General features: G+C 49.1%; 3 protein-coding genes and 1 long non-coding RNA gene across 7 annotated transcripts in view; 2 read left to right on the top strand and 2 right to left on the bottom strand.

Annotated features, from left to right (window-relative positions):
* The first annotated feature begins 518 nt into the window (after positions 1-518).
* NPAS4 (neuronal PAS domain protein 4) lies at positions 519-5,464 on the top strand. The gene is made up of 8 exons (XM_006171333.3): positions 519-831; positions 1,530-1,681; positions 1,844-1,946; positions 2,056-2,329; positions 2,511-2,620; positions 2,966-3,101; positions 3,218-4,641; positions 5,334-5,464. The coding sequence occupies exons 1-8, from the start codon at positions 657-659 to the stop codon at positions 5,360-5,362; spliced, it is 2,403 nt and encodes an 800-aa protein (XP_006171395.1). The 5' UTR covers positions 519-656; the 3' UTR covers positions 5,363-5,464.
* Positions 5,465-14,032: 8,568 nt separating this feature from the next.
* MRPL11 (mitochondrial ribosomal protein L11) lies at positions 14,033-17,541 on the bottom strand. The gene is made up of 5 exons (XM_006171332.3): positions 17,327-17,541; positions 16,897-16,992; positions 15,725-15,818; positions 15,479-15,638; positions 14,033-14,326 (listed from the first exon to the last, which is right to left on the bottom strand). The coding sequence occupies exons 1-5, from the start codon at positions 17,447-17,449 to the stop codon at positions 14,221-14,223; spliced, it is 579 nt and encodes a 192-aa protein (XP_006171394.1). The 5' UTR covers positions 17,450-17,541; the 3' UTR covers positions 14,033-14,220.
* A 5,857-nt stretch (positions 17,542-23,398) lies between these two features.
* LOC106734178 (uncharacterized) lies at positions 23,399-25,550 on the bottom strand. The gene is made up of 3 exons (XR_001369907.2): positions 25,342-25,550; positions 25,030-25,141; positions 23,399-23,623 (listed from the first exon to the last, which is right to left on the bottom strand). It is a non-coding gene; the product is annotated as an uncharacterized LOC106734178 (long non-coding RNA).
* Positions 25,551-25,553: 3 nt separating this feature from the next.
* The window catches only part of PELI3 (pellino E3 ubiquitin protein ligase family member 3), a 12,441-nt gene continuing 11,824 nt past the window's right edge, over positions 25,554-26,170 (top strand). For 2 of the 4 annotated variants that reach the window (XM_027769397.1, XM_027769395.1), the window contains exon 1: positions 25,554-25,617. The gene's annotated coding sequence lies outside the window, so the exon portion shown is untranslated. Of the gene's footprint in view, positions 25,618-25,652; positions 25,931-26,170 lie in introns of those variants that run through there. The other 2 variants (XM_006171328.3, XM_006171330.3) reach the window with 2 other exon arrangements.

Here is a 26,170-nt window from a genome sequence, read left to right as displayed (position 1 = left end):
AAAGAGCAAGGGGATTGGCCGACGCCCCTGCTTCTTCCCATTTCCCTGTCGCCTCAGAAAAATCAGTGTCGCTACCAGCCCCTCTCCGCCCTCTACAGACCTCCTGCCTGCGGCTTCAGACCTCCCTAACCCTTGCCCTGTCCGCTCCTTTCAACTGAATTCACTCGGACGCCTGGCTCCCTACACCCCATTCCAGGCTTTCCTGAACGCCGCGCCTGGCTCTCCGCTCAGCTTCTGCCAGCCGCGGGCCCCCTCCTCCTGCCCGCCGCGGGCCCCCTCCGCAGCCTCCCTTCTCCCCCTTCTCTCGGCCCCCCTCCCGCTCTCGTTCTACGTCATGGGATGACGTTGGAAGCCAGAGAGGGAGGAGGAGCGCCCCCCCTCCCCAGCCAGCAGCTCCCGCTGCAGCTTGCTTAGCCCAGCCTCCCGCTCTCCCGCCCCCCCCGTCTCTAAAACGAGCCCCCCACGCCTGGCAGGAGCTATATAAGGCGGAACGAAACAGGCGAGGGGGGCAGCGCAGCCGAGCGGAGCCCAGGAGAGGAGAGAGAGAGAGAGCCTGAGCGAGAGACGGGGAAGCAAGAAGGAAGAAGCCACCGGCGCGTCCGGACAAGAACGCAGGTGTTCCGAGCACCCGAGCTGGAGCTCCGCAGCCGCCAGACATGTACCGCTCCACCAAGGGCGCCTCCAAGGCGCGCCGCGACCAGATCAACGCCGAGATCCGGAACCTCAAGGAGCTGCTGCCACTGGCCAAAGCGGACAAGGTCCGGCTGTCCTACCTGCACATTATGAGCCTTGCCTGCATTTACACTCGAAAAGGAGTCTTCTTCGCTGGAGGTAAGAAAGCTGGGGCTATCGGAGATCCAAGCGGTTGGGCACCAGGGACAGCGGAGCTAAGGGAACCCGCTGAGACTGCTGCATGTCTAGGGCAGTGACGGAGAGTTGGGGGAGAGAAGGGACTAGGGGACTCAGGACTTCCAACTTTCCCTCCTGATCTCCATCCGAACCTCACCTTAGTTCTAGATGAGGGTGAGATGGTGTCCTAGCGCCAGGCTTAAGGAAAAATAGCCCGGCAAGAATGGTCCCCACTAGCGCAGAGACGCTCCGGGAACCCGGGGAGGGAAGGAAGCCGGGGAAGTTGTAGGATGCAGCCGCCAAAGCCTAGGGAAGGGCAGACGCTGTTCGGGGTGCTGAAAAGGCTTTTCTACCGCCTTTGGAGCGCTGTCCGCGGTACCAACAACAGCGTGTGTGGTGCAAGACTCTATCCGTGGTGCTGAACACACTCCGATTTGGAGCGCTGTCCGCGGTTCTGAAATCCAAAGCGGCTGAGCCTCCGGCCGGGCTTAGAAGCCGAAGAGCTTGCTGCTGGGGGAAATCCAGCAACAGGTTCCCCGGCCAAGTGCTGAGGGCAGCAGGTCAACAGGTGTTTGGAGAGGCAAATTCATGGCAAATTCCTCTGGATTCTCTGAAACTCAGACCCTTCTGCTTTGCCTCTCAGTCTTTCTCCAGACTCACCGCGGGTTCTCATCCTACAGGCACTCCTCTGGCGGGCCCCACGGGGCTTCTCTCAGCTCAGGAGCTTGAAGATATCGTGGCTGCACTCCCCGGCTTCCTGCTTGTGTTCACAGCTGAAGGGAAGTTGCTATACCTGTCTGAGAGTGTGAGCGAGCATCTGGGCCACTCCATGGTGAGTGCTGAGCATTCAGGCCAGGGAATGGACGGGACACAATAAGCATTCCACTCCCGAGAAGCTAAGAATTACTGGGGAGGGAGGGGTTATACTCTGCAGGATCCTGTGGGCCAAAGATCACCTCGTATTAATGGTCATCTCTTCTTTTCTTCCCTCCAGGTGGACTTGGTTGCCCAGGGTGACAGCATCTACGACATCATTGACCCAGCTGACCACCTCACTGTGCGCCAGCAACTCACCCTGCCCTCTGCTCTAGACACTGGTAAGAGCCCCTTCATCCTTTCTCAGTCCTTTCCCTCCTGCTGCCCTGATCTTCCACCATCTCTCTCAGCCACCCACCCTCTAATCAGCTTTTCTCTTCACCCACCTAGATCGCCTCTTCCGCTGTCGCTTCAACACCTCCAAGTCCCTCAGGCGCCAGAGTGCAGGCAACAAACTGGTGCTTATCCGAGGCCGATTCCACGCTCACCCACCAGGAGCCTACTGGGCAGGAAATCCTGTGTTCACAGCTTTTTGTGCCCCACTGGAGCCAAGACCCCGTCCTGGCCCTGGCCCTGGCCCTGGCCCTGGCCCTGCCTCACTCTTCCTGGCTATGTTCCAGAGTCGTCATGCTAAGGACCTGGCCCTACTGGACATCTCTGAGAGGTGAGCCTACTGTGCTCAGACCCCAGGAGGAATGCAAGCCAGAGATGAGGGGACCCTAGATTCTGGAGTCAGGAGCAGGGATGATGGGGTTAGGGGAGGCAGAGGACCTGGGAGGGAGTGAGAAGCATGGGTATCAAGCAAGGAAAACAGAAAGCTGATCTCACCCTTTCCACCTTCCCAGTGTCCTAATCTACCTGGGCTTTGAGCGCAGTGAACTGCTTTGTAAATCATGGTATGGACTGCTGCACCCTGAGGACCTGGCCCACGCTTCTGCTCAACACTACCGCCTGTGTGAGTGTCCAGAGAGGCTGGGGACAAGACAGGGATCTGGGAAAGGGGATGGGAGACCAGACCAAGAATTGGGCTATCAAGACTGATGCTAGGAAGATACCAGAAGCTAACAGTTTTGGATGCTATAGGGTGAACCTATGTGATGAGGAGTCAAGGCAAGAATAGAATAAAAACTGGGGGACTCTGAGTGGTGAGGTCAAAGTAGGTAGATGAGTGGTACAGTTCAGGGTAGTCAGAAGAGATGGTGTCATGGCTAACTCAATTCAGTGCAGAAGTGAGCAGTGGGGGAGTTTAGGTGGTGTTGCCTAATGGCCATCCTAACACTGCATTTCTTCTTCTCCCCAGTGGCTGAAAGTGGAGATATTCAGGCAGAGATGGTGGTGAGACTGCAAGCCAAGCCTGGAGGCTGGACATGGATTTACTGCCTCTTATACTCAGAAGGTCCAGAGGGCCCCATTACTGCCAATAACTACCCAATCAGGTGAGCAGCAAGATAGGGACCTGGGGGGCAGTTGAAGTCAGCGTGGAGGAGATACAAACCGGGGAACTGCTCTGGGAATGGACACCAAACCCTTACTGGCTGCCTCTTCTCTCCAGTGAGAAGGAAGCCTGGAGCCTCCGCCAGCAGCTGAACTCTGAAGACACCCAGGCAGCTTATGTCCTGGGCACCCCAACCTTGCTGCCCTCATTTGCTGAGCAGGAACAGTGCTCCAGCTCTAACCCACTCTTCACCCCAGCCATGGGGGCTCCAAGAAGCACCAATTTCCCCAGTGCTCCTGAACTGAGTGTTGTCTCAGCACCTGAAGATCTTCCCCGACCCCCTAAAGAACTGGACTTCAGTTACCTGACATTCCCTTCTGGGCCTGAGCCTTCTCTCCAAGCAGACCTGAGCAAGGACCTTGTGTGCACCCCTCCCTACACACCCCACCAGCCAGGAGGCTGTGCCTTCCTTTTCAGCCTCCATGAGCCCTTCCAGACCCACTTGCCTGCCCCATCCAGTTCTCTCCAAGAACAGCTGACTCCGAGCACCGCGACCTTCTCTGACCAGTTGACACCCAGCAGTGCAACCTTCCCAGATCCACTAATCAGCCCTCTACAAGGCCAGCTGACTGAAACTTCAGCCAGAAGCTATGAAGAACAGTTGACTCCTTGTACTTCCACCTTTCCAGACCAGCTGCTTCCCAGCACTGCCACCTTCGCAGAGCCTCTGGGCAGCCCTGCCCATGAGCAGCTGACTCCTCCCAGCACAGCATTCCAAGCACACCTCAATAGCCCCAGCCAAACTTTCCCAGAGCAGCTGAGCCCCAATCCCACCAAGACTTACTTTGCTCAGGAGGGATGCAGTTTTCTCTATGAGAAGTTGCCCCCAAGTCCTAGCAGCCCTGGTAATGGGGACTGCACACTCCTGGCCCTAGCCCAACTCCGGGGGCCCCTCTCTGTGGACGTCCCCCTGGTGCCCGAAGGCCTGCTCACACCTGAGGCCTCTCCAGTCAAGCAGAGTTTCTTCCACTACTCTGAGAAGGAGCAGAATGAGATAGATCGTCTTATTCAGCAGATTAGCCAATTGGCTCAGGGTATGGACAGGCCCTTCTCAGCTGAGGCTGGCACTGGTGGGCTGGAACCACTTGGAGGGCTGGAACCCCTGGACTCCAACCTGTCCCTGTCAGGGGCTGGTCCTCCTGTGCTCAGCCTGGAACTGAAACCCTGGAAATGCCAGGAGCTGGACTTCCTGGCTGACCCTGATAACATATTCCTGGAAGAGACGCCCGTGGAAGACATCTTCATGGATCTCTCTACCCCAGACCCCAATGGGGAATGGGGCTCAGGGGATCCTGAGACAGAGGGCCCAGGAGGGGCCCCATCGCCTTGCAACAACCTGTCCCCAGAAGACCATAGCTTCCTGGAGGACCTGGCCACATACGAAACCGCCTTTGAGACAGGTGTCTCAACATTCCCCTACGATGGGTTTACTGATGAGTTGCATCAACTCCAGAGCCAAGTTCAAGACAGCTTCCATGAAGGTGAGTCCCATCAAAATGTCCCAGAACTCAAGTCCCTGTCTTGCCAATGAGATACTGAACAGGGGTGGGAGGATTAGGTGAATCAATTCCCCTTTCTGTTTTTCAACTCTATTCTATTAAGGGGATAATATCACTTGTTGGCAAAAGTGGCAAGGAGGATTTTTTTTTTAATGAAAAACTTAATATGAAAGTTTTAGATAAATAGGGATGACAAGTAGAGATTGGGCTTATGGGAAAGAATGTGAGAGAATCCTTCGGTAGAGTTCTGTGGCTTCTTAACTGTATGAGAGCAGACATCACCACCCCATTTTACAGATGGAGATGATCAAGGTCCCAGAATTAAAGAAACTTTCTTTAGGTCATACAATAAATTGATGGAAAAGGGATTAGACCTCTATCCCAGGATTCTTGCCTCCAAAAGAGGATACAGAGCAAGAGTTGACAGAGGCTGGTGAATGAGAGCGCCTAGGGCCCAGCCTATGGCTCCATTAGGGTAGCTCCCTGGTGAAGGCGCCATCCTTGCCAAAACTACAGCCACGGTTTCACTCCCCCATCCAAATTTCCCTCTTATCTGCTGAGCCTTGGGGAACGGTCAGTTACTGGATCAGCATATCAGGAGCCCTACTGTGTGCCAGCACTGGATTGTCTTTCCTAGTAGGCCTGATGATTGTCCTGTCTCTATTTCTCTGCAGATGGAAGTGGAGGGGAACCAGCGTTTTGAATAAGTCTGTGACTTAACGTCGTCAAGTATGGCATATTGTCATCAAGACGTGGAGCCGCTCTCCACCCCCCCGGGACTGTTGGGGGGATTCTGAGGGCTAGAGGGGGATAGATCTGATTCCCCAGGCCCTGCAGGAATTTTTTTTGGGGGGGAGGGAGGTGGGAGGGAGAGGGAGGGGAGCTTCTTTTTAAAATCAAGAGACTTCAAGTGATCCCAGTTTCCATTGCAATCTGTATTCACTCGTAGTGAGTTTCCTTGAATGGGATTTCAAGCGGAGAATGGGGGAGTCTCACTTCCCTGCCACCGCTGCCCCATGGGCCTGGGCCAGTTCTCCACTCCTAGGGGCCAAACCACCCCCTGGGCCTTGGTGGGGGAAAGGCAGGGCCCACCCAGGCCAGCCTGTGCCCCGAGGGGCTCTTGACACCCACGTAGAATTCTCTACACACCAGTAACGGGATTTCAATTCCGATGGACTCTGCCGCCCTAGCGGCCCTTCCTGTGACTTTTGCGCCCCGCGCCTGGGGTGGGGGGTGCGAAGAGACGCTACGTTCCTTTCCGATGGAGGAAGGCAGCCCTGCCGTCACACGTGTGCTTGCACGAGTGCGCGTACCTGGTGCGGGAATCACCCGGCCGCCAGACCGCCTGGGCCCGCTCAGACGGCCACCTCGTGGTGCTGCGGTGACTTTGTAGCCAACTTTATAATAAAGTCCAGTTTGCCTTTTTGGTACCTCTGGTGTCATGCGCTGCTATGGAAAGGGAAGGGTGGGAGACTGAAATGGTTGGGAGGCCCAGATGGGAGCCTGGGGGTCATGAGGTAAAGATGGCCCGGCTGACAGCACCAGGATTTTTTTCACTCACTCATGCATGTACACTCATTCATTCACTCACTCGGCATCTGCGTGTGCAGCGTGACCCGTGCTGTGCGGGAAGCTGGAGAGTTTGGAGCTGAAACTTGCTACATCTTGCCTTTGAGGCACGTGGCATCCAATGCTAGAGGATAGAGGAGTCTGCTGTCTGCTGTCTGCTCCAGGCTTACAACACTCACCGCGTGGGAGGGAGCAGAGGCCCTGGGGACGGACCAGAGCATTCAGCTTGGCATTGGTCCTAGACATGGGGTTGACATGAGCTCTTGCCCTGCTCCTGCAGGGCAGCAAATTCCTTGATGGGCCCTGGATTTCCAACTTCCTCATTAAAAATTACAACCGCCTCTATTATCCTTGCACCAGCGCTTGTGACTGACATGTGCTTTTACACCCCTTACTCATTGCAATAAAGCCTCTGAGAAGGCATATTAGCCCCATTTCACTGATGAAGAAACTGAGAATCACAGATAAAAAGTGATTTTCCCTCACACTTGGCGAGAGGTACAAGTGAGTAATATACCCACATCATCTGTGACCCCGCCCTGGGCTGTCTTCTCATTCCCAGTGCCAGTGAACCACCGCTTTCGATCAGCCCACCCCAGGTTGTCCAAAGATGGCAGGCTTAGGCTGGAGCAGGGACCTCTTCCCCAGTGCAGGGGGAGGAGCACCCTCCTTTTGGTTTCTCCAGATTTTTGAGGTAGAGCTGAGCAGAAGATATCTCAGTGGATGAGGAAAAAAGAAGTTTCTAAAAATGTCATTTTCCTACAAGCTTGGGGACCCAACAGCTGCAAGGCATCCTAGAGGCAAATGAAAATTAGGAAACAAACACCTGGATTCAAATCTCACCTACACGTGAGCCTCAGAACCCCAGCCTCAGTCTCTTTACAGGTGAAGTGAGGCTGACAAAAAAAAGCACTTAACTCCCAAAGATGCTGCTAGGACTTGATGGAGTACCTTTGTAAGCGGACCAGCACAGAATGGGCTTGAACAATGAAACTGAATTATAAGGCAGTGGTGCTCTCAAAGGCTTTCCTAAAGACGGGAAAGAAACCCCAGGCCCCAGTCTTTCCCAGAGATATAGGGGCTGGATTCCAGGAGCTGAGAGCACGATGCTGATCAAGCCCCTCAAACTGTTTTCATACCAAGTTCTCCAGCTCCATGTCCTTCAGAGGACCTCACAGGAAGGCAGACACTCCCAGGGACCTATGACCCGTTTTCCACCTGGAAGATGTCCTTGGGTGGAGCAGGAGGGTAGAGTCTTGCCCTCGGCCTTCCTTGTGCATATGTTCTCCAACTTGGACAAAATAACTGCCCTCCAGAGGACCCCGTTTTGGCTCTGATCCATCCCTACCACCAAGCACAGGGCTGGCACATTTCAGGCACTAAAAATATTCTATTGAGACTCATTTCTGAATATCAGTCCATGCATTTGTGAACAAAGTCACCAATTTGTTCCAAAATTCCCCAGAGGGTAAAACAGTGTAATTTTTAGTTTTGAATCTCAAATGACCATGAGCTCAAGACACACATTGTAGTATCATCTGAAAACCTACCTAGTGGTCCTAAAAAGAAGGAAGTCTAAAAAACTATCACAGCTCAGAGGGGCCTAAGGAAATTTAACGACAAAATATAATGTGGCATTTTGGAGTAGAAAAGAGACTTAAGGTAATAAAGAAATCTGAGTAAAGTATGAGCTTTAGTTACCATACCACTATTGGCTCGTTAATGGCAATAAGTGTTCTATTTAAGAGTAAGGTGTTAATAACAGGAGAAGCAATGTGAACGCTGTACTATCTTCGCAACTTCTCTGGAAGTCTAAATCTATTCTAAAACAAGATGTTTCTTTAAAAAGTAAAAACAAGGGGCCAGCAGTTGGCCTGTATGGTTCAAGTCCCAAGCCTGGTGGCTTGAAAAACATGCTCGTGTGGTGGTTAAGGCGTGGGACACTCCCACATGGCCGACCATGGTTTGAGTCCCGGACCTGGTGTCTTGCTTTCTCACTTTCCCTTTCTTTCTCTGTGTTTATGTGTCTCTTTCTGGTCAAATTAAAATAAATGAATGAATGAATAAAGTTAAATAAAAAATAATTCTTTAAAAAAAAACCTTAAAAAGAAAAACATACTGGCAGTGTGTGTGCATGCCCAAAATCCTGAGTAAAATGGAGGAGAAGGGGTTGTGGTGTGGCCATCCACCCTGGCAGGTGCTTTCTCATTTTCCCTCTCTCTCTCTGTCTCTGTCTCTCTCAAGCAAGCACATGTGCCCTAAAGTGCAAAAACAACAGTAAAAACAAACAAAAAAAATTTTTAAGTAAAAAAATGGTCCCAGTCTCGATATTGTGTGTTACTAAGATGCTGTGCTTTACATGCTGGGACAGCCTGGGAGACCCAGATTGAGTCCCTAAAGTTGGGGTGTGGTGGTATGCACATGTAGTCTCAGCAACTTGGGGAGGCTGAGGTAGGGCAGAATGCAAGCTCAGGGCTGACCTGGGCCACATAGGGAGACTGTCTAAAGAAGAGCAGGTGCACACCTGTAGTCTGAGCTGGTAGGCTGAGACAGAAGGATCACAACATTGCGACTTTATCTTTCTTAAACATTTTAAATAAAAATTATGTGAGACAAAGTAACATCTCTCTGGTATTTGGTGGTAGTGGTGAGTGAGGTCAGTTTTTGCGTCCTGAAGAGAAGGGCCCTGACTTTCTGAACCAGAGATCTCGGCAGCCCAGCCTAGTGCGGAGAAAAAAATTGGAAGAGTCAATGGCGCCACCTGCTGGACAAGAAGTCTCTGCTTAATGTATTAGGGTTCAGATCAGTATCTTAGAACAGATGGTCAACTTAGGCCCAGGAAGAGGAAAGGACTTGCCCAAAGGGACTCTCAGATTGGCTGTAAAAGCCATATGTGACTCTCACTGCTCTTGCCACCAACCCCAGACTGATGCTCTGGGAAAAGAATGTATGAAAAAAGGCTCAGATTTGGGCTCATAGAAAGTTCCAGAAGTGACTCTGCCACATTATTTTGCATGTAATAAACATATATTTTTTATTTTATTATTATTATTTTGGAGAGTTTTTCACTATAGGGTGCGTGCGCTTGCCAGAAAGACAGAGAGACAGAAAGCAAGAAATCACCCCCCCAGAGGGGATGCCCACTCTGCAATCCCTTCTCCTCCATTCTCCTCTCAGGATCTTGGGCATGCACTCACATGTACCTGGCATGAGTTTAAGCCACCGGGTTCGGGACTCAAACCGCAGTCGACTACATGGGAGTCCAACGACATAGCCATTACACCAACTGGTGGTCTCAACATATATTTTTTAGAGACTTTTGCTGTAGGGTGCATGTGCTTAATGAGAGACAGAGATAGAAAGCAAGAAATCCACCCCTCAGTGGGGGTGGCCACGCTGTAATCCATTCTCTTCCACTCTCTTCTCAGGATTTTGGGCACACATGCACACGCACCTAGTGTTTCAAGCCTTTGGGTTTGTGATTTGAATTGTGGTCCACCACGTGGGAATCCAGTGCCTTAACCATTATGCCATCTGCAGCTCCCCCATGTGATAAATATTTATGATGGCCACCTGTGCCAGGGGCTGTTCTGAGTGCTGGGGAAACTAAACAAGACAAACAAGGTCCCTGGGTTCACAGAGATTACACCCTAGTTGTGGGGAGACTTAACAAAAAATAAAATAAATAGGGAACCAGCATTTAGCGTAACGGCTTTGTCGCTGGACTCCCACGTAGTTGACTGCGGTTCGTGTCCTGGACCCGGTGGCTTAAGACTCACACCGGGCGCGTGTGCGTGCATGCCCAAGATCCTGAGAAGAGAATGGAGAAGGGATTGCGGCATGACCATCCCCTCTGGGAGGGTTGGTCACTTTCTGTCTCTAATGTCTCTCTCTGACTGTCTGGCGAGCGCACGCGCCCTACAGTGAAAATCTCTCCAAAAAAAAAAAAAAAAGGTAAAATATAAATAGTCTTAAAAAAAAGCATACATAGGGCTAGCAGATTGTGCCATGATTAAGGCACTGGACTCCTACATGGCCAATCGTGATCTGAGTCCTGGACTTTGTGGCTTACTTTCTCACTTTCTGTCTCTCTTTGTATCTCTCTGGTCAAATTAAAAAAATAATAACAAAAAATGGAATTAAATAAGTAATTATTTTTTTTAGAAAAAGCATGAGCAAGAAAGGAGGAAAACAATATGCTGTGGCAGAGAGAGCAGGGGAAAGGGCTTCTAATTCCGAGTGAAGCGTCAGAAAGCCTTATTAAGGAGGCGACTGAGCTTAGGCCTAAAAGACTAACATAAGAAAGAGAACAGGGGGCCAGCAGGTGGCATGATGGTTAAGGCGCTGGACACTCCCACATGGCCGACCATGTTCATATCCTGGACCTGGTGGCTTGTTTTCTCACCTTCCCGCTCTCTCTCTCTCTTTGTGTCACTCTCTGGACAAATTAAAATAAATGAATGAATAAATAAAATAAATAGTTCTCTAAATAAAAAAAGAAAAAGAAAGAGAATGAACATCCTAGGTCAAAGGAAGCAAAGGTAAAGATACGAGGAGTCGAGAAAGTTAACAGAAAATACACATTATGGAAAAACTATGCACAGATTTCAATTTTTTTTGCACCAAAATAAACTTATACTTTATTTCCACTTTCTACAAACTTTTTAAAAGTCCCTTCATATTAAAATTGGAAAATATTTGGCCTTCTTAAGGAATAGAAAGTCAACCAATGACAATTGATCAAGGCAAGGAAGAGGAAGAGCATTTGGAGAGAAAGAAAATTACTCAGGGCCTTAGGACCATGATAAGAAACTTAAATTCCTATGCAACCCATTGAGAAGATTTAAGAAGACAAATGAATATGATTCACACTTTGAAGTCAACCCACTGACAGTCGTGTGGAGAACGGACTGCACAAGGCAGGAGTAGAAGCAGAGACCAGCCATGCTCCTGCAGCCACCTAGGCAAAAGGGAAGAACTTTCACACAGTGCTTTGACAGGCACAGATGAAGGTAAACTACTGGACTTAGCATACTTTAGAGAGAACTGACAGGATTTGCTAGTGGATTTTTAAAAATTATTTTATTTTATTCATCATTATCATTATAATTATTTTTAAATTTGACCAGAGTGACAGAGAGGGAAAGTGGGAAAGCAAGCCACCAGGTCTGGGCCTCGAGTCGTTGGCCATGTGGGAGCCCAGCACCTTAACTGCCACACCACCTGCCAGCCCCAGCTAATGGATTTTAAGTGGGAATGGGAGCCGGCCCATGGTGTGATTAATGTGGCTGGATCCCACATAGCTGACTGTGCAGTTTGAGCCCTGGACTCAGCAGCCAGAAAAACACACCTGCACGAGTGCATGCTGAAACTCCCATGAGGAGAATGGATTGCAGCCTAGCAATCTCCCCTGGAAAGTGGTTTCTCATTTTCTCTCTCTCTGTCTCTCTCTGGTAAGTGTGTGCACCCTATAGCAAAACTAAAAAAAAAAAAAAGAAAGAAAGAAAGAAAGAGAAGAAAGAAAAGCTCAAAGTGAGGGGAAAAGAGCAGGGATACTGAACGTCACTGCATTTCACAGCTCCATTGCACACAAGCTCTTGTGGTGGGTAGACCCTAAAGTTGCCCCATGATCTCTGTCTCCTTTGTAGAATTCTTTATCCTTGAGTGTCGGTGGAATGACTCCCTTCAAATCAATAGAATGTAGCCCAGGTGATGGGCTGGACATGATTATGTGACGTGACTGCACCACCTACTGTCACACTCACTTTGTCAGATGTTCTTCCTCACTGGCTTTGAAGGAGCAAGTAGCCATGTTGGGAAGGCCACATGGCATGGATCTGAAGGTGGCCTCTAGCCAATAGCCACTAAAAATCTGAGGCCTAGGGACCAGCAGATGGTGTGGTTGTTAGACTCCCACATGTCTGGTTTGAGTCCCAGATGTGGAGGCTTGTTTTCTCTCTCTTTGACTCTCTCTGGTGAATGCCTGTATCAAATTAAAAAATAATGATAAAATTAAGTAAATAATTAAAAAAAAAAAAAAAACTGAGGCCCTTTGGGTCCGCAGGTGCCATAGTGGTTAAGGTGCTAAACTCTCACATGGCCGACTGTGGTTTGAGTCTCTGACTTAGCAGCTTTAAGAACCATGCCTGGGAGTCTGCACGGCACAGCTAGAGGTCACCATGAAGTTCAACCCCTTTGTGACCTCGGACCACAGCAAAAACCGCAAACGCCACCTCAATGCCCCCACATGCGAGGGGGGCAAATAAAATTAAATAATTGTATTTATTATTATTATTATTATGCTTCTTAAATTTGACCAGAGAGAGACACAGAGAAAATGGGAAAGTGAGAAAGCAAGTCACCAGGCCCAGGACTCAAACTATGGTTTGCCATGTGGGAGTCCAGCACCCTAACCATCATGCCACCTGCCAGCTCCCCAATTTGTTTTTTATAAAGCATCATGTAGGAACCAGCAGGTGGTGTGCTGGTTAAGAGTGCTGGACTCCCATATGGCCAACTGCAGTTCAAGTCCCAGACCTGGTGGCTTGCTTTCTCACTTTCTGTCTCTCACTCTCTCTCTGGTCAAATTAAAATTAATGAATGAATAAATAGTTAAATAAAATAATTATTTAAATGGTTACATTGTTGGACTCCCACGTAGTCTGCTGCAATTGAGTACCAGACCTAGCAGCTTAAAACTGCTAGGGACATGTGTGTGCATGCCCAAGATCCCAAGAGGAGAATGGAGGAGAGGGGATTACAGTGTGGCCAACCCCCCTGGAGGATGATTTCTTACTTTCTGTCTCTCTGTCTCTGTCTCTCTGGTGAGCACATGTACCCTATAGCAAAAACCTATTTAAAAAAAATATAAAGATATACAATATTGGCAGGAGTCTCTCCTAGGTGGGAAGAATTATGAGGATTTAATTCTCTTATAGGTGTTTTCCTATGCTTTTCAAATGTTCCATGCAAAATAAATATCTAACACATGACAGATGTTCAGTAAATATGAATCTCTCTTCTCTGAGAGGACAAGAATCCTTGGTGTTTGAGTAATGAGGAAAACAAGAGGCCAAATCTTTCCAAAGACTTCTCCTGCCTTGGGCAGGTGCCTACTGAAGCTTTGCTTTTGCAGGTTGGTAGCCATAAACTTCACCATACTTCATGGTCAGCTAACATTGACTCCATGTCAGGGTCAGGAGCTTAGCAGAGGGTCCTGAAGTAGCCCCTGGGGTCTGGAGCACTCTATGTAGTAACTCTGGTTATGATCTGAAATCCCCACAGGGATATTTAAAGGAACAAGTCTCCAAGAAGAGGAGCTAGGACTGATGGAGGAAACAAACAATATATCCAGCCCAGACATTTACAGTCCCCACCCACCCTGCCTGTGGGAGAGGAAGAACACAGGATTTGAAATCAGAAGGCCTGGGATCTACTCCTACCTCTGGCACCAATTCAGAATTTGGGCAAATGACTCTGTTTAGCTGGCCTCAGTTTACACATCTAAGCAGCAGTATAAAGATCCCTACTTCCGGGGCTGGCAGGTGGCGTGGTGGTTAAAGTGCTAGGCTCCCACATTGTCAACCATCATTCGAGTCCTGGACCTGGTGACTTGCTTTCTCACTTTCCCTTTCTCTCTCTCTGGTCAAATTTTAAAAAAAAAAAAAAGAAAAGAAAGAAAGAAAGAAAGAAAGAAAGAAAGAAAGAAAAAGATCCCTACTTCCTAGCATAGCTAATATCTGTCCATGTTGACTACCATCCATACTGGGCTCCTGGCATGGGGTTCCAAGACAGAAGCGGAGAGTAGATGAAACAGGATGTTTATTCAGCCTTGATCCCTTGATACAGCTGTATGTGCAAAAATATAATTTAAAGTCAGAAAAATAATAATTGGGATAGTGTGACCTTCCTTCTTTTCCTTTGGCACGGTCTTCCCAACTAGCCCCCTTCCCAACTGCTTCCTTGGAAATCTTGGAGTATGGGGGGAAGGGGTCACTTCTTGGCAGCTTCTGCCTGGGCTGCCAAATCTGCCTCCTTCTGAGCAGCCAGGAATGCTGCTCGCTCCTTCTGGAAAGCTGCCAGCTCTTCTGAACTGAGGCTGCAGGTGAAAACAGACAGATGGTTGCTAAGTGGTTAGTCATTGGTAGGAGCTCAAAAGAGCCCATCCCTATCTCAGAACTCAACTTACTTCACCCTTTCTCCCTTCCTGGAGTTCTCAGTCTCATACCTTTGCTTATCTGTTTCTTCTGCCAAGAATGCCACCCACAATTCCTAGTACCTTATGTCTTTTATTCCCTTACTAAAGCCCTCAGCTATATCCAAGTCCAGATTAACTGGCCATCCCTATGTGTCCCCAAATACTTTGTACAATGAAGTCACAGGGACATGCATCCGTGCCTCCTCCAGAGCAGGAATCAAATTTACTCATCTCTGTGCTCCCAGAGAAGAGTAAAGATTTGAGAACAGTCAAGTCCATCTCTGTTCCATGCTTAACCCTACAACTCTTGGGAAATGTCTGTCAGCCTTGGCATGCAGTATAACAAAGCAGCAAAAATCCAGCAGAGAATTAAGTACTATCCCCACACTTGCTGTAGTTTGGGCCAGATACCTTCAACATCTTTATTCAAGGAAACAATTCCTGAGTTCTTTCAAAGCCCCTGACTGGGGACCCTTGTCGGCCTCGGGATTAAGTCTGACCTTGAAATACCTCAACTGATCCCTCCCTCTTACCATTTCCTATTCTGCTTCTAGGACTATACACCGAGATCACACTAAATTTCTTTGTTTCACTCACACCTTCCAGGCTTCACAGGGATCTTTCTGTTTCTTGGACTGTTTGCCCCCTATACTTGACCTCCTCTTCCAGGTTTCTGTTTAAATGTCACCTCTGCCATAAGGCCCTCATTGACACTCCAGGCAAAATGGAGTCCTCTTCCTCTCTGCTCTCAAGACAGTCACAATTCTCTTATGAACAATGACCATCCACAGCCCAATACTCCATCTCTATCTCTGGACTGTGAGCCCCCTCAGAGTAGGGCCAAGCATGTTGGCCTTATTATCTAATACTCAATAGGTGGTTAATAAGTGTACCCAAAATAAATGCTATCCCCCACTCCCAATCTATCCCCAAGAATCTAAGGTACTTTAACTTAAAAGCTGACTCTCCATTTGAATAGGTCCTTTCCACTTTGCTACAGAGTTAAGAGATTTCTGGGCTGTTGCCTCACACTGCACCTCCCAGAACACTTACTCCTTCACCACGCGAATGCCCAGGGAACGGGCAGAACCAATGATGGAACGAACAACAGAGGACAGGGGTACATCTTGCAGGGCAAAGGCATCATCCTGAGCTTTGATGCGGGCGATCTCATACACATGCTTCAAGGTCACCAGGCCTGCCACTTCCTTTCCTAGGAGGAAGGAATACGTAGTCCTTTAAGTGTTACTGCTTCCTTCCAGCACCCCCAGAATCTCAGATGCTCACACTGACCCTCACCTGTCTGCCGAGCACCCTTCTCAATCCCAGCAGCTGCCTTCAGGAAGTAGGAAACAGTGGGTTGTCCAATCTTGATTTCAAATGTCCTGTCAGGCTTAACAGAAAAAAGAACTATGAGAATATCTTTCCCTGCTGCCCTAACCCAGGGAACTTCTAACATCTAGTCCCCTCTTCCCTTGACTCACCTTCCTATGATGTCCCTCTAACAGACCACAAAACCACAGGGGAAAGTAAATCTGCAGCAGATATCTCTGTCACCTCTATTCCAGGCCCAACTCTGCTCTAGAAGCCCAATGAAATAGAGGGGCAAAGAGAAAAACTGTAATATAGTAGGACATGGCGGGCTCAGAAAAATATGTTCCAGTCATTACTGTGTAAATGTGGAAAGTGGGACCTAGTAACAGAAGACACTTGTGCCAAGTCAGGAGCAACCCCAGGTGACCAGCTCTCTTGGCGCCAAGGCATGAAAGAGTTTAACAAGGAAGTGAGGGGGACCAGCAATTGGCATAATGGCTATGTTGCTGGACTCCCATGTAGTTTACTGCAGTTTGAGTCCCGGACCCTGTGGCTTAAACTCATGCCAGGTGTGTGTGCATGCGTGACCAAGATCCCAAAAGGAGAATAAAGAAGGGATTTTGCATGTGCGTCTATGCCCAAGATCCCAAGAGAATGGAGAAGAGATTGTGGCGTGGCCATCCCCACCTGGGGGGTGATTTCTCACTTTCTGCCTCCTTCTGTTTGTGGGTGGAGCGCCCCTAAAAAAAAAAAAAAAAAAAAAAAGGAAGGGGGGGTGTTGCTGACAGGTAGCATAGTGAATGAGGTGCTGGATTCCCACATGGCTGACCATGGTTCAAATGCCAGACCTAGCAGCTGGCTTCATTTTTCCTCTCTATCTGTTCAAATTTAAATAAATAAATAAATAAATCATTTAAAATTATTTATTTTATTTATTCATTCATTTACTGATTTTAATTTGACCAGAGAAAGACAGACACACAGAGAGAAAGAAAGTGAAAAGCAAGCCACCAGGCCCAAGACTAGAACCGTGGTTCGCCATGTGGGAATGTCCAGTGCCATAATCACCACGACACCTGCTGGGCCAATAAATCATTCTAAAAACAAAAATGAAAGAAGAAGGAAAAGAAAACCAGGGATCAGAGGCCAGACTGCACCTTCACAAAAATCTTAGTAGGCAGAGGAATGCCCTCTTTGATGTCCTTCGTCTTCTCATTGAACTCCTTGCAGAACTGGTTGATGGAAACGCCTCGCTGTGAGAGAAGCAGAGCGGGTTGGTGTCAGCAGGTGTCGACCGTTCCCTCCTTGGTCTTTTCTTTGTTCCCATTCCCTTACCTCTACCCAGATTCAAGCACCACTTTACTGGCAAGATGAATTCGTATGCGTCAGCCCACTTCTCCGTCACAACACCCAGAAGAAGAGTTGAGGAAACTGAGGCATAAGGAGGCTACATGACTAACGCGCGGACACAAAGCAGGGCCGAGCTTCGGCCCGAGGCTTCACTGGCTCCAGAACCCGCAGCCTCCACTCGCGTACTACAACTCCCACCCTATGGCGCCTTCATGCCGATTCCAGCTACGGCCGCACCTGACCCAGGATGGGGCCCAGTGGAGGCCCGGGCATGGCCTGGCCCGCCCGTACGATGGCCCGGATCACGCCGCCGACCTCCGGCTTCTTGAGGGCCCGAGTGGCCCGGTTTAGCTTCGACATGACCTGGGGCTCCCAGCCTTATTTCACTTCAAGCAAGCAGCAAAAGCACCGCTTTGGGGGCTGCCATCTTGGGTCAAAGGTCAAGGGTCCTCATGTTAGGTTAGGACAGATAAGGCCAACAAATACCAGCCTTGTTTCAGTCCTACCGCTCGCCACCTATGCAGTAAGACAAGGAATATAAGAGAAGATAAACTTTCAATTTATTTTCTGCAGATAGAAGAACCCATATAGCCCCAACGCCTAGACTCCTCCAGAAATTCCGCACAGGCATTACTTTGGACAGCTAACCAGAAAAGCGTGGGACCTTGATGCCTGCACAGCATTGTGGGTAAGGTAGTTTTGAGCCCTTGTACGAGTCCGGCAAATTGTCATCGCCACGCGATGGGGCGCCATCTGCTGAACATGGTGATAATTTTAGGGTTTTAAATAAAACTGGAGCCCGTTATTGGTCTCTGTTTCATCATCTGTTGCTATAAGGACCACGAGGCTTGAAAATCACGTTGGGTCTGTGCCTGAGTGTCCTAAATCCCGAGAGGAGGATGGAGGAGAAGATGCGGTGGGGTCATACCCTCCCGGGGATGATTTCTCACTTTCCCTCCTTGTCTCTGCCTCTTTGAGGTGAGCACACCAACCTGATGGCAAAAAGTCTGAAGAGAAGAGGAGAGGGGAGGGGAGGGGAGGGAAAGAAAAGGAAGGGGAGGGAAGGAGGGGAGTATGATTAAGAGTGTAGATCCTAGAAGGGAACTGCTAGATTATTCCTCTTGCTGACTGTGAACTCCATCAAGTTACTTAAATTATTGTTTCCTTCCCTTATTATAATAAGTAGCACCTATGTCTGGCACTTTGATTTACTTCCTATAAAACCTTGGGCACGATCATTAATCTTGTGCTTCGTTTCTGTGCTAGTAAAATGGAGCTAGTGATAGTACCTACATCATAGGAAATTAGTTATTTTCAGTAAAGCACTTACAAGAAGGCTTGACCAAGGACAAGCCAGACTACTCTGTACGCCCCAAAGTATCAAGTATTTATTTACAATTTTCTTTGCAAATAAAGACATAAATCCATAAAACCACCTGCTGGCATGGTGGTTAAGGCACTGGACTCCCATTTGGCCGACCATGGCTTGAGTCCAGACCTGGCAGCTTTCCTTTGCTTTCTCATTTTCTCTCTCTGTGTGTACATGCTCATGTGTGTGCCTGTATGTCTCTGGTGAGCACATGTGCCCTATAGCAAATTGGAAAAATAATGATAAATAAAATCAAATACAAATAATTCTCTTTTTTGGAGAGGTTTTTGTTATAGGGTGCGTGCACTCGCCAGAAAGACAGAGAGAGACAGAGAGACAGAAAGTGAGAAATCACCCCACAGGGGGGACGGACACGCCGCAGTCCCTTCTCCTTCATTCTCCTCTTGGGATCTTGGGCATGCACGCACACACGCCCGGCGTGAGTTTATGCTGCTGGGTCCAGGACTCGAACCATGGTCTACTACATGGGAGTCCAGCAACATAGCCATTATGCCAACTGCTGGTCCCAATAAAAATAATTTTTTTAAAAAAGAAAGAAATCTTTCCTGAATAAACCAATCAGGAAGTTTACTGGCATGGCAGTGATCAAGGAACCAAGTAAGCAGCCTGGGTGTAATTTTTACTTCTTGCCCATCAAAACACAGTTTTGATTTTTCCACTTTATACAGATTAAGAGAAAGCAACTCCCCAGGGTCCTAAAGAAATGTGTGACATCATGTGGGGTCATGTGGGAGGGACAGTGGCAGTGGCAAAGATGAAGCTGGACAGGTAGATGGGGCCCGATCAGGCAGGCCCTCAGCCCTGATAAGGAGTCCTGGCTATACAATGGGAAGCCACTGAAGGATGTTAATTATTTGCATCATATTTACATTTTGAAAAGGTCACCCCAGCTTGCTATGTAGGAGGGTTTGGAGGAGGGCAAGGTGGATGCATGCAGAGAGGCCCATTAGTCCAGGGTGAAAAGAGGGGAGAGAAATGATGGTAGCTTGGACAGGGAACAAGAGGGGACCAATTTTTTTTTTTTTGAGAGGTTTTTCCGCTATAGGGCGTGTGCACTCGCCAGACAGACAGAGAGACAGAGAGACAGAAGGCGAGAAATCACCCCCCAGGGGGATGGTCATGTCACGCCGCAATCCCTTCTCCTCCATTCTCTTGGGATCTTGGGCATGCACGCACACGCGCCCGGCGTGAGTTTTAAGCCACCGGGTTCGGGATGCAACCCGCGGTCCACTACGTGGGAGTCCAGCGACATAGGCCAACTGCTGGTTCCCAAGAGGGGACCAATTAAAGAGATATTTAAAAGAAAGATTTTACTTTCTTATGCAGCAATAACTTGTATTTAATTTTTTTTTAATTGCCAGGGGGCATGTGTGCTTGTGAGAAAGGGGGTGGGGAGTGAACAAGCAACTGAAAGAAAGAAACAAGCACCTCTCAATGGGCTGTGGTCACCCCATAATCCCCTTTCTTTCATTCCTCCTTCCCCCAGTATTCTGGGCACTCATACATGTGTCCAGCATGTTTTTGTTTGTTTTTTTTTTTGGAGAGGTTTTTGCTATAGGTTGCGTGCACTCATCAGAAAGATAGAGAGATAGAGAGACAGAAAGTGAGAAATCACCCGCCGGGGGGGATGGCCACACCACAATCCCTTCTCCTCCCGGGATTTTTTTTTTTTTTTTGAGAGGTTTTTGCTATAGGGCACGTGCACTCACCAGACAAACAGAGAGAGACAGAAAGCAAGAAATCACCCCCCAGGGGGGATGGCCATGCCGCAATCCCTTCTCCTCCATTCTCCTCTCAGGATCTTGGGCACGCACACACACGCGCCAGGTGTGAGTTTTAAGCCACTGGGTCCGGGACTCAAACCGCAGTTGACTACGTGGGAGTCCAGCGATATAGCCATTACGCTAACTGCTGGTCCCTTCCTCTCGGGATCTTGGGCAAGCACGCACACATGCCTGGCATGAGTTTAAGCCACCGGGTCCGGGACTTGAATCACAGTTTACTACGTGGGAGTCCAGTGACAGCCATTACGCTAACTGTTGGTCCCCGGAATATTATATATTCAATCCATCAGTCCTGTCATTATAAATGAGGGCACCAATTATAACTTTAAAAAAGGATTATTTTTATTTAATTTTATTGATTTTTTTTTTTTTTTGGAGAGGTTTTTGCTATAGGACGTAGTTACTCAGCAGAGACAGAGACAGACAGAACGCGAGAAATCACCCCCCAGGGGGGATGGCCACACCGCAATCCCTTCTCCTCTATTCTCCTGAGGATCTTGGACATGCATGCACATGCGTCTGGCGTGAGTTTAAGCCACTAGGTCCGGGACTCAAACTGCGGTCGACTACATAGGAGTCCAGCAACATAGTCATTATGCCAACTGCTGGTCCCGATTTATTGATTTATTTTAACTTGACCAGAGAGGGACAGAGAGAGACACTGAGAGAGAGAAAGAAAGCAAGAAAGCAAGACACAGGTCTAGAACTCAAACTGCAGTCGGCCACGTGGGAGTCCAGTGCCCTCAACCACCACACCACCTGCCAGCCCCCAAATTATAACTTTTATCACATTCTGAACGGAAGACAAAACTTTTCTTGTAAGGGGCAGACAATAAATATCTTAGACTTTGAGAACCACACAGTCTCTCACACTGCTCAGCTCTGCTGCTGTAGCATGAAGGCAGCCATAGACAGTATGTAACAAAATCAGGCAGCAGGTCGGATGCAACCCTTGGCTATAGCTCACCTCTGCTCTGGAACTAAACATCATCTTTCCTTCCAGTTCCATTGCCCATTGTTGCGATATCGTGCAATTTATTAAGTTTCAGCTTTTCTTAGTCATTTTGGATTTTCTTAAATCTTATTTATGTATTTCTTCCATTAGCATGAGTGAAAGATAGACAGAAAAACAGAGAGACAGCACCCCCAATAGGATGTTGACACCACAATCCATTCTCAGCCTCAGCCAGCCCTGAATCATGGGCAGGCATGCCTGCTGTACTCGGAGAGGTTTCAGACACGAACCTGAAGTCTTCCCATGTGGGTCAGCCTTTCAGAGGGTCTTTTTTTTTGGAGAGGTTTTTGCTATAGGGCGCATGCGCTCGCCCGAAAGACAGAGAGAGACAGAGAGATAGAAAGTGAGAAATCATCCCCCCCTCCACACTGCAATCACTTCTCCTCCATTCTCCTCTTGGGATCTTGGGCATGCATGCACACGCGCCAGGAGTGAGTTTAAGCCACTGGGTCTGGGACTCGAACCGCAGTTGGCTACATGGGAGTCCAGCGACATAGCCATTATGCTAACTGCTGGTCCCCAGAGTGTCTTATTTACCACTGCACCATTGTCCAGCCTCCGTCTCAGATTAAAGCTCAATGTTTTGTTTTGTTTTGTTTGCTATATAGTATGTGTGTACTTGCTGGACAGAAGGAGAGAGAGAGAGCATTCACCCCCTGACCCACAAGAGAGATGGCCATACTGCAGTACATTCCCCTCCATTCTCCTTTTAAGATTTTGGGCATGCGTGCACATGTACACAGCATGCATTTCAAGATCCCGTGTCCAAGACTTGAACCATGTAGTCACTATGTAGGATCCAGCAGCTTTAACCTCCAGGCCACCGGCTGGCCCCTAAACTCATTTTTTAATCTTCCATCCTCCTCCCTTCTCTTCTACCTGGACTAGCTTTTCTGACCTGAAGAGTCACTCCTAATGTCATGGTACTGGAAGGAGCCAGAGGCCCATGGGCTAGTGTACCTAACCTGGCTGTCTTCCTTGCTAGCTTCTGAGATACTTGAATCCTTCTGTTTTCTTTTCTTTTCTTTTCTTTTTTTTTTTTTAAGAGGTTTTTGCTATAGGGCGCATGCGCTAGGCAGCGAGATAAAAAGCGAGAAATCACCCCCCAGGGGGGATGGCCACGCCGCAATCTCTTCTCCTCCATTCTCCTCTCGGGATCTTGGGCGCACACACACACGCCCGGCGTGAGTTTAAGCCATTGTGTCCGGGACTCGAACCGCGGTCGACTGCGTGGGAGTCCAGTGACATAGCCATTACGCTGACTACTGGTCCCATCGTTCTGTTTTCTGATTGTCGGTCCAGGTACCTGAGGTATCCTCCTATCAGCTGTGAAACCCCTTAGGACACTCCAGCTTTGGGCACAGAATTTTGAAGCTTTCCTGTGCCACTCTCATATCTAGCACTCCATGGACTGGCTCTCACGGACATAGCACAAAACTCACACTGCTATTATTACCCTCCTCCAGGACTTCCAAAGCTATAGCCTGAGAATTGAGTCCCAGGTCTCCTTTGCTCTGGATCTCAAAGCTATTTGGGATTCTATCTTTTCTCAGGCCCCACCCTCTCACTTTCAGTAAGGCCTCGAGGGCAGAGCCCACTGTCTTAGCTCTCCCTTTTCTCCTCCAAACCTCCTAGCCCAGGAAGAGTTCGCTGCTGTTGCTTTCAGTTTGTTTTCTTTTCTTTCTTTTTCTTTTTTTAGCATCCTTTCTAAATGAAACACAAATACTCTTCCAAACTAATTATGCCTGCCTCCTGTCTTTAGGCACTTGAACCCAAGACTGAAGAAATAAAGTTGATATCATTATTTGTCTCTTTGTTCATTTTTTCTTTGTCCTCTCCTTTTTTTAATTTTATTTTTATAATTTCCAGAGGATGCATGTGCTCACTGGAGAGAGACAGAGAAAGAGAGAGGGAGAGAGAGAGAAAGTATCCCCCATGGGGCACAATCATGGCACAATTCCTTCTCCTCTACTTCTCTGTCCTGTTGGGATTTGGGGTACCCATGCACACATGCCTAGGGTATTTTTCAAGTTGCTGGGTCCATTATGTGAACTGCATGGTAGGCCATGTGGGATCCAGCTGCCTTAATCACTAGGCCATAGGCTGGCACTGTCCCTTAAAAAAAAAAGTTTCTTTATTCCATGAATGAGGGAGACAGAGACATCACCCCCAACAGCCTTGATGCTGTGACCCCTGTAACCCACCCCAGCTGTGCTGTATCATGGGTGTACACACTCAGTGTGCTCAGGGAGGTCTCCAAAACATTTCTACATGGGTCAGCCTCATAGAATGCTTGCACATCACCTAGCCCCATTGTCCATTCTTTGAAGCAACCAGGAGAAGATCTAGATTGGAGAGAGAGGAGGTAGGAGGTGAACTAAAGGGTTTCTGAACAATACTGCAAAACCTTATCCCATCCCACCATTATTGTTCCCATTTTACGAATGGAGATAGTGAAGCCTAGAGAAATGCCTAGGAAGTTCTTGGAGAACCAGAGTCCTTGGGACAGAGCATTAGATGTAGACGGAAAGCCAAGGCAGCTAGAACGTGGTGGTGTCCCAGTTCTTCCCTCCCTGGACAATGCTGAGATCAGCAGCCTGCCTCTCCGCCACCCGCCACAGGCTCCCAGAGGCCCCTTATGGCCTGGCTGTGCCTACTATGTGGCTACAGTCCCAGTGCTCTACCCTAGGAGAAATCACTGCCTTCTCCTGTGAGCCCTCACATTGTCTCTCAGCCCTTCCTTGCTAGAGTCTGGTGTCAGGTGGTGACACTAGGGTTCTGGTCAATCATCACCTTCTGACTATGTGACCTGAGGCACATTTCCCCCCATCCCTGACCCTCAATTTCCTCACCTGTTAACCGGGGATTATAATAATGATTTAGTATATATTGACTGAAGGCCTGCTCTGGCAGGCAATGTGCTGGAAGCTGGGAGAAAGATGGTAATGAGGCTGTTCCATGTCTCCATATCCTATGGTGCTTGTGTTATTCAGCATGGAGGTTGACATACTGCAGGCTGCTGGACATGCTGGAAACTTCTGGGGGTTTTTTATTTTTTATTTATTTTTGATTTTTTTGTTATGAGGTTTTTGCTATAGGGCACATGTGCTTGCCAGACAGACAGAGAGAAACAGACAGAAAGTGAGAAATCACCCCCCAGGGGGATGGCCACGCCGCAATCCCTTCTCCTCCATTCTCCTCTTGGGATCTTGGGCACGCACACACACGCGCCCAGCGTGAGTTTTAAGCCACTGGGTCTGGGACGCGAACCGCGGTCGACTACGTGGGAGTCCAGTGACATAGCCATTACACTAACTGTTGGTCCCCTGGAAACTATTCTGTGATGCAGGACTTGTATGACCTGCTGCCAACAACCCAGCAGTTGGTCTGCTAGGTGGTGGCCTCTTAGGGAGTTTCTCTTGGACTGATGAGTACCTTTGTCCCTAAAGGATGTGCTGTCAGCCACTTTGTTTCATCTTGCTGGGGCCCCAGAACAGCTGGCAACACAGTTGGTATCTTCAACTATTTTTAGGAGGGGGAGTTAGTGGGGTGGAGGTAGTGGGGCCCAAGGGGAGTCTGGGAGATTGGGAGCAACAACTTGGAGGGGAGTGTGATGTTCCCTCTCAGAACTGTGTGGACAAACTCCCTCCCATTTTTCATGATGGATGTCAAATGTCACCTCCTCTGTGGAACCTTCCTTGATTTCCTCATAAAACATCCATCCTCTCAAACACAGGGGTTAATGTTCTACCCTCTTAGGTGTAGTTCCAGATCCAGTGATACTGAACAGTAGAGACCTCGGTTCATGCAGATAGGGTTTCTTCTGCTCTGCATCTCTGAGACTCCAGCCTGCTACCTCAGTCCTAAAATGACAAGGCGTAGAAGTTAGGAGCTGAGACTTTGGTCCCAAAGTCACACAGCTGAGGTCCCCTCCTGGCCCCTTTGTAGCAAAATAACCTTGAGTAAACACTTTTGTAAATCTGTTACTTTGTCTGTAAAATGGAGATTATCTACTGCCTTCCAGAGATTAAAGGCTTTAATTTACTCAAAGCACATAACACACCTGGTATAGACTGACAGAAAAGATCTCTTGCAAACTCTTGGCCCCGAAGAGGCTACTTGCCCCCAACGGTCCCCTTCCCTTTGTGGCATCACAGGTGGTGTGTGCGTACTGGCGGGAGGAGAGGAGGCAGTGTGGGTGTCTCAACACCGAGGGGCCCAGAGCTAGGCGGAGGTCGCCTGGCGAAATGTGGCGGAGCAGGGCTGGAAGACCAAGTCCACCGCAGCTGCTTTCCTCCGCCATCCCAGCTGAGGCACACCCCCTCCCCCGCCTCCTCTAGTATTTTCCTTCTTTCTCCTACTCGCCCCTGTTTCTCTCCTCTAATTTCGCCGCATCCCCATACAGGAGGCGGGGTCTCTGGCTGCAGACGGGGGACACCCCAGGCCTAAAGTTTGGGGAAACGGGCCTCTGGCCCAAAGCGATGGCCTTGGTCTACGCTGGCGAGGGGGCACCCAAGTCTCTAGGAGAACCTCGGAGTCCTCGGAAATGGGGAGTGGAGCCTAGGGAGTCCGAAATGAGGGAGCGGACTCGTTGACTACGCGGGAGTACCTGCGCCAGAGAGAAGGGGCTAGGGAGTCCCTCGAATCGAGGGGTGGGCAGGACTTCCCTAGGCCTGAGGGCGGTGCCTGGGGAAGGGGCGTGGTCTCCCAAAAAGGGGAGGAGCACCACCGACTAGGGCTAAGCTTCGCCGCAAGGGGCGGAGTCTAGGGGAGGCGGGGCTCCCAGAGGGCGGGGGCAATGGGGCGGGGCAGAGGGCGGAGCCAGGCCGTTAGCGCTGGTTCCCCTCCCTCTGGCCCCCGGTGTCCCCGTGACGAGGCAGCGCGGAGCCGAC

This window comes from Tupaia chinensis, unplaced genomic scaffold (genome assembly GCF_000334495.1).
Source record: "Tupaia chinensis unplaced genomic scaffold, TupChi_1.0 Scaffold149501_1, whole genome shotgun sequence".
Classification (NCBI taxonomy): domain Eukaryota; kingdom Metazoa; phylum Chordata; class Mammalia; order Scandentia; family Tupaiidae; genus Tupaia; species Tupaia belangeri.
This window is presented reverse-complemented; position numbering and strand designations above follow the sequence as displayed.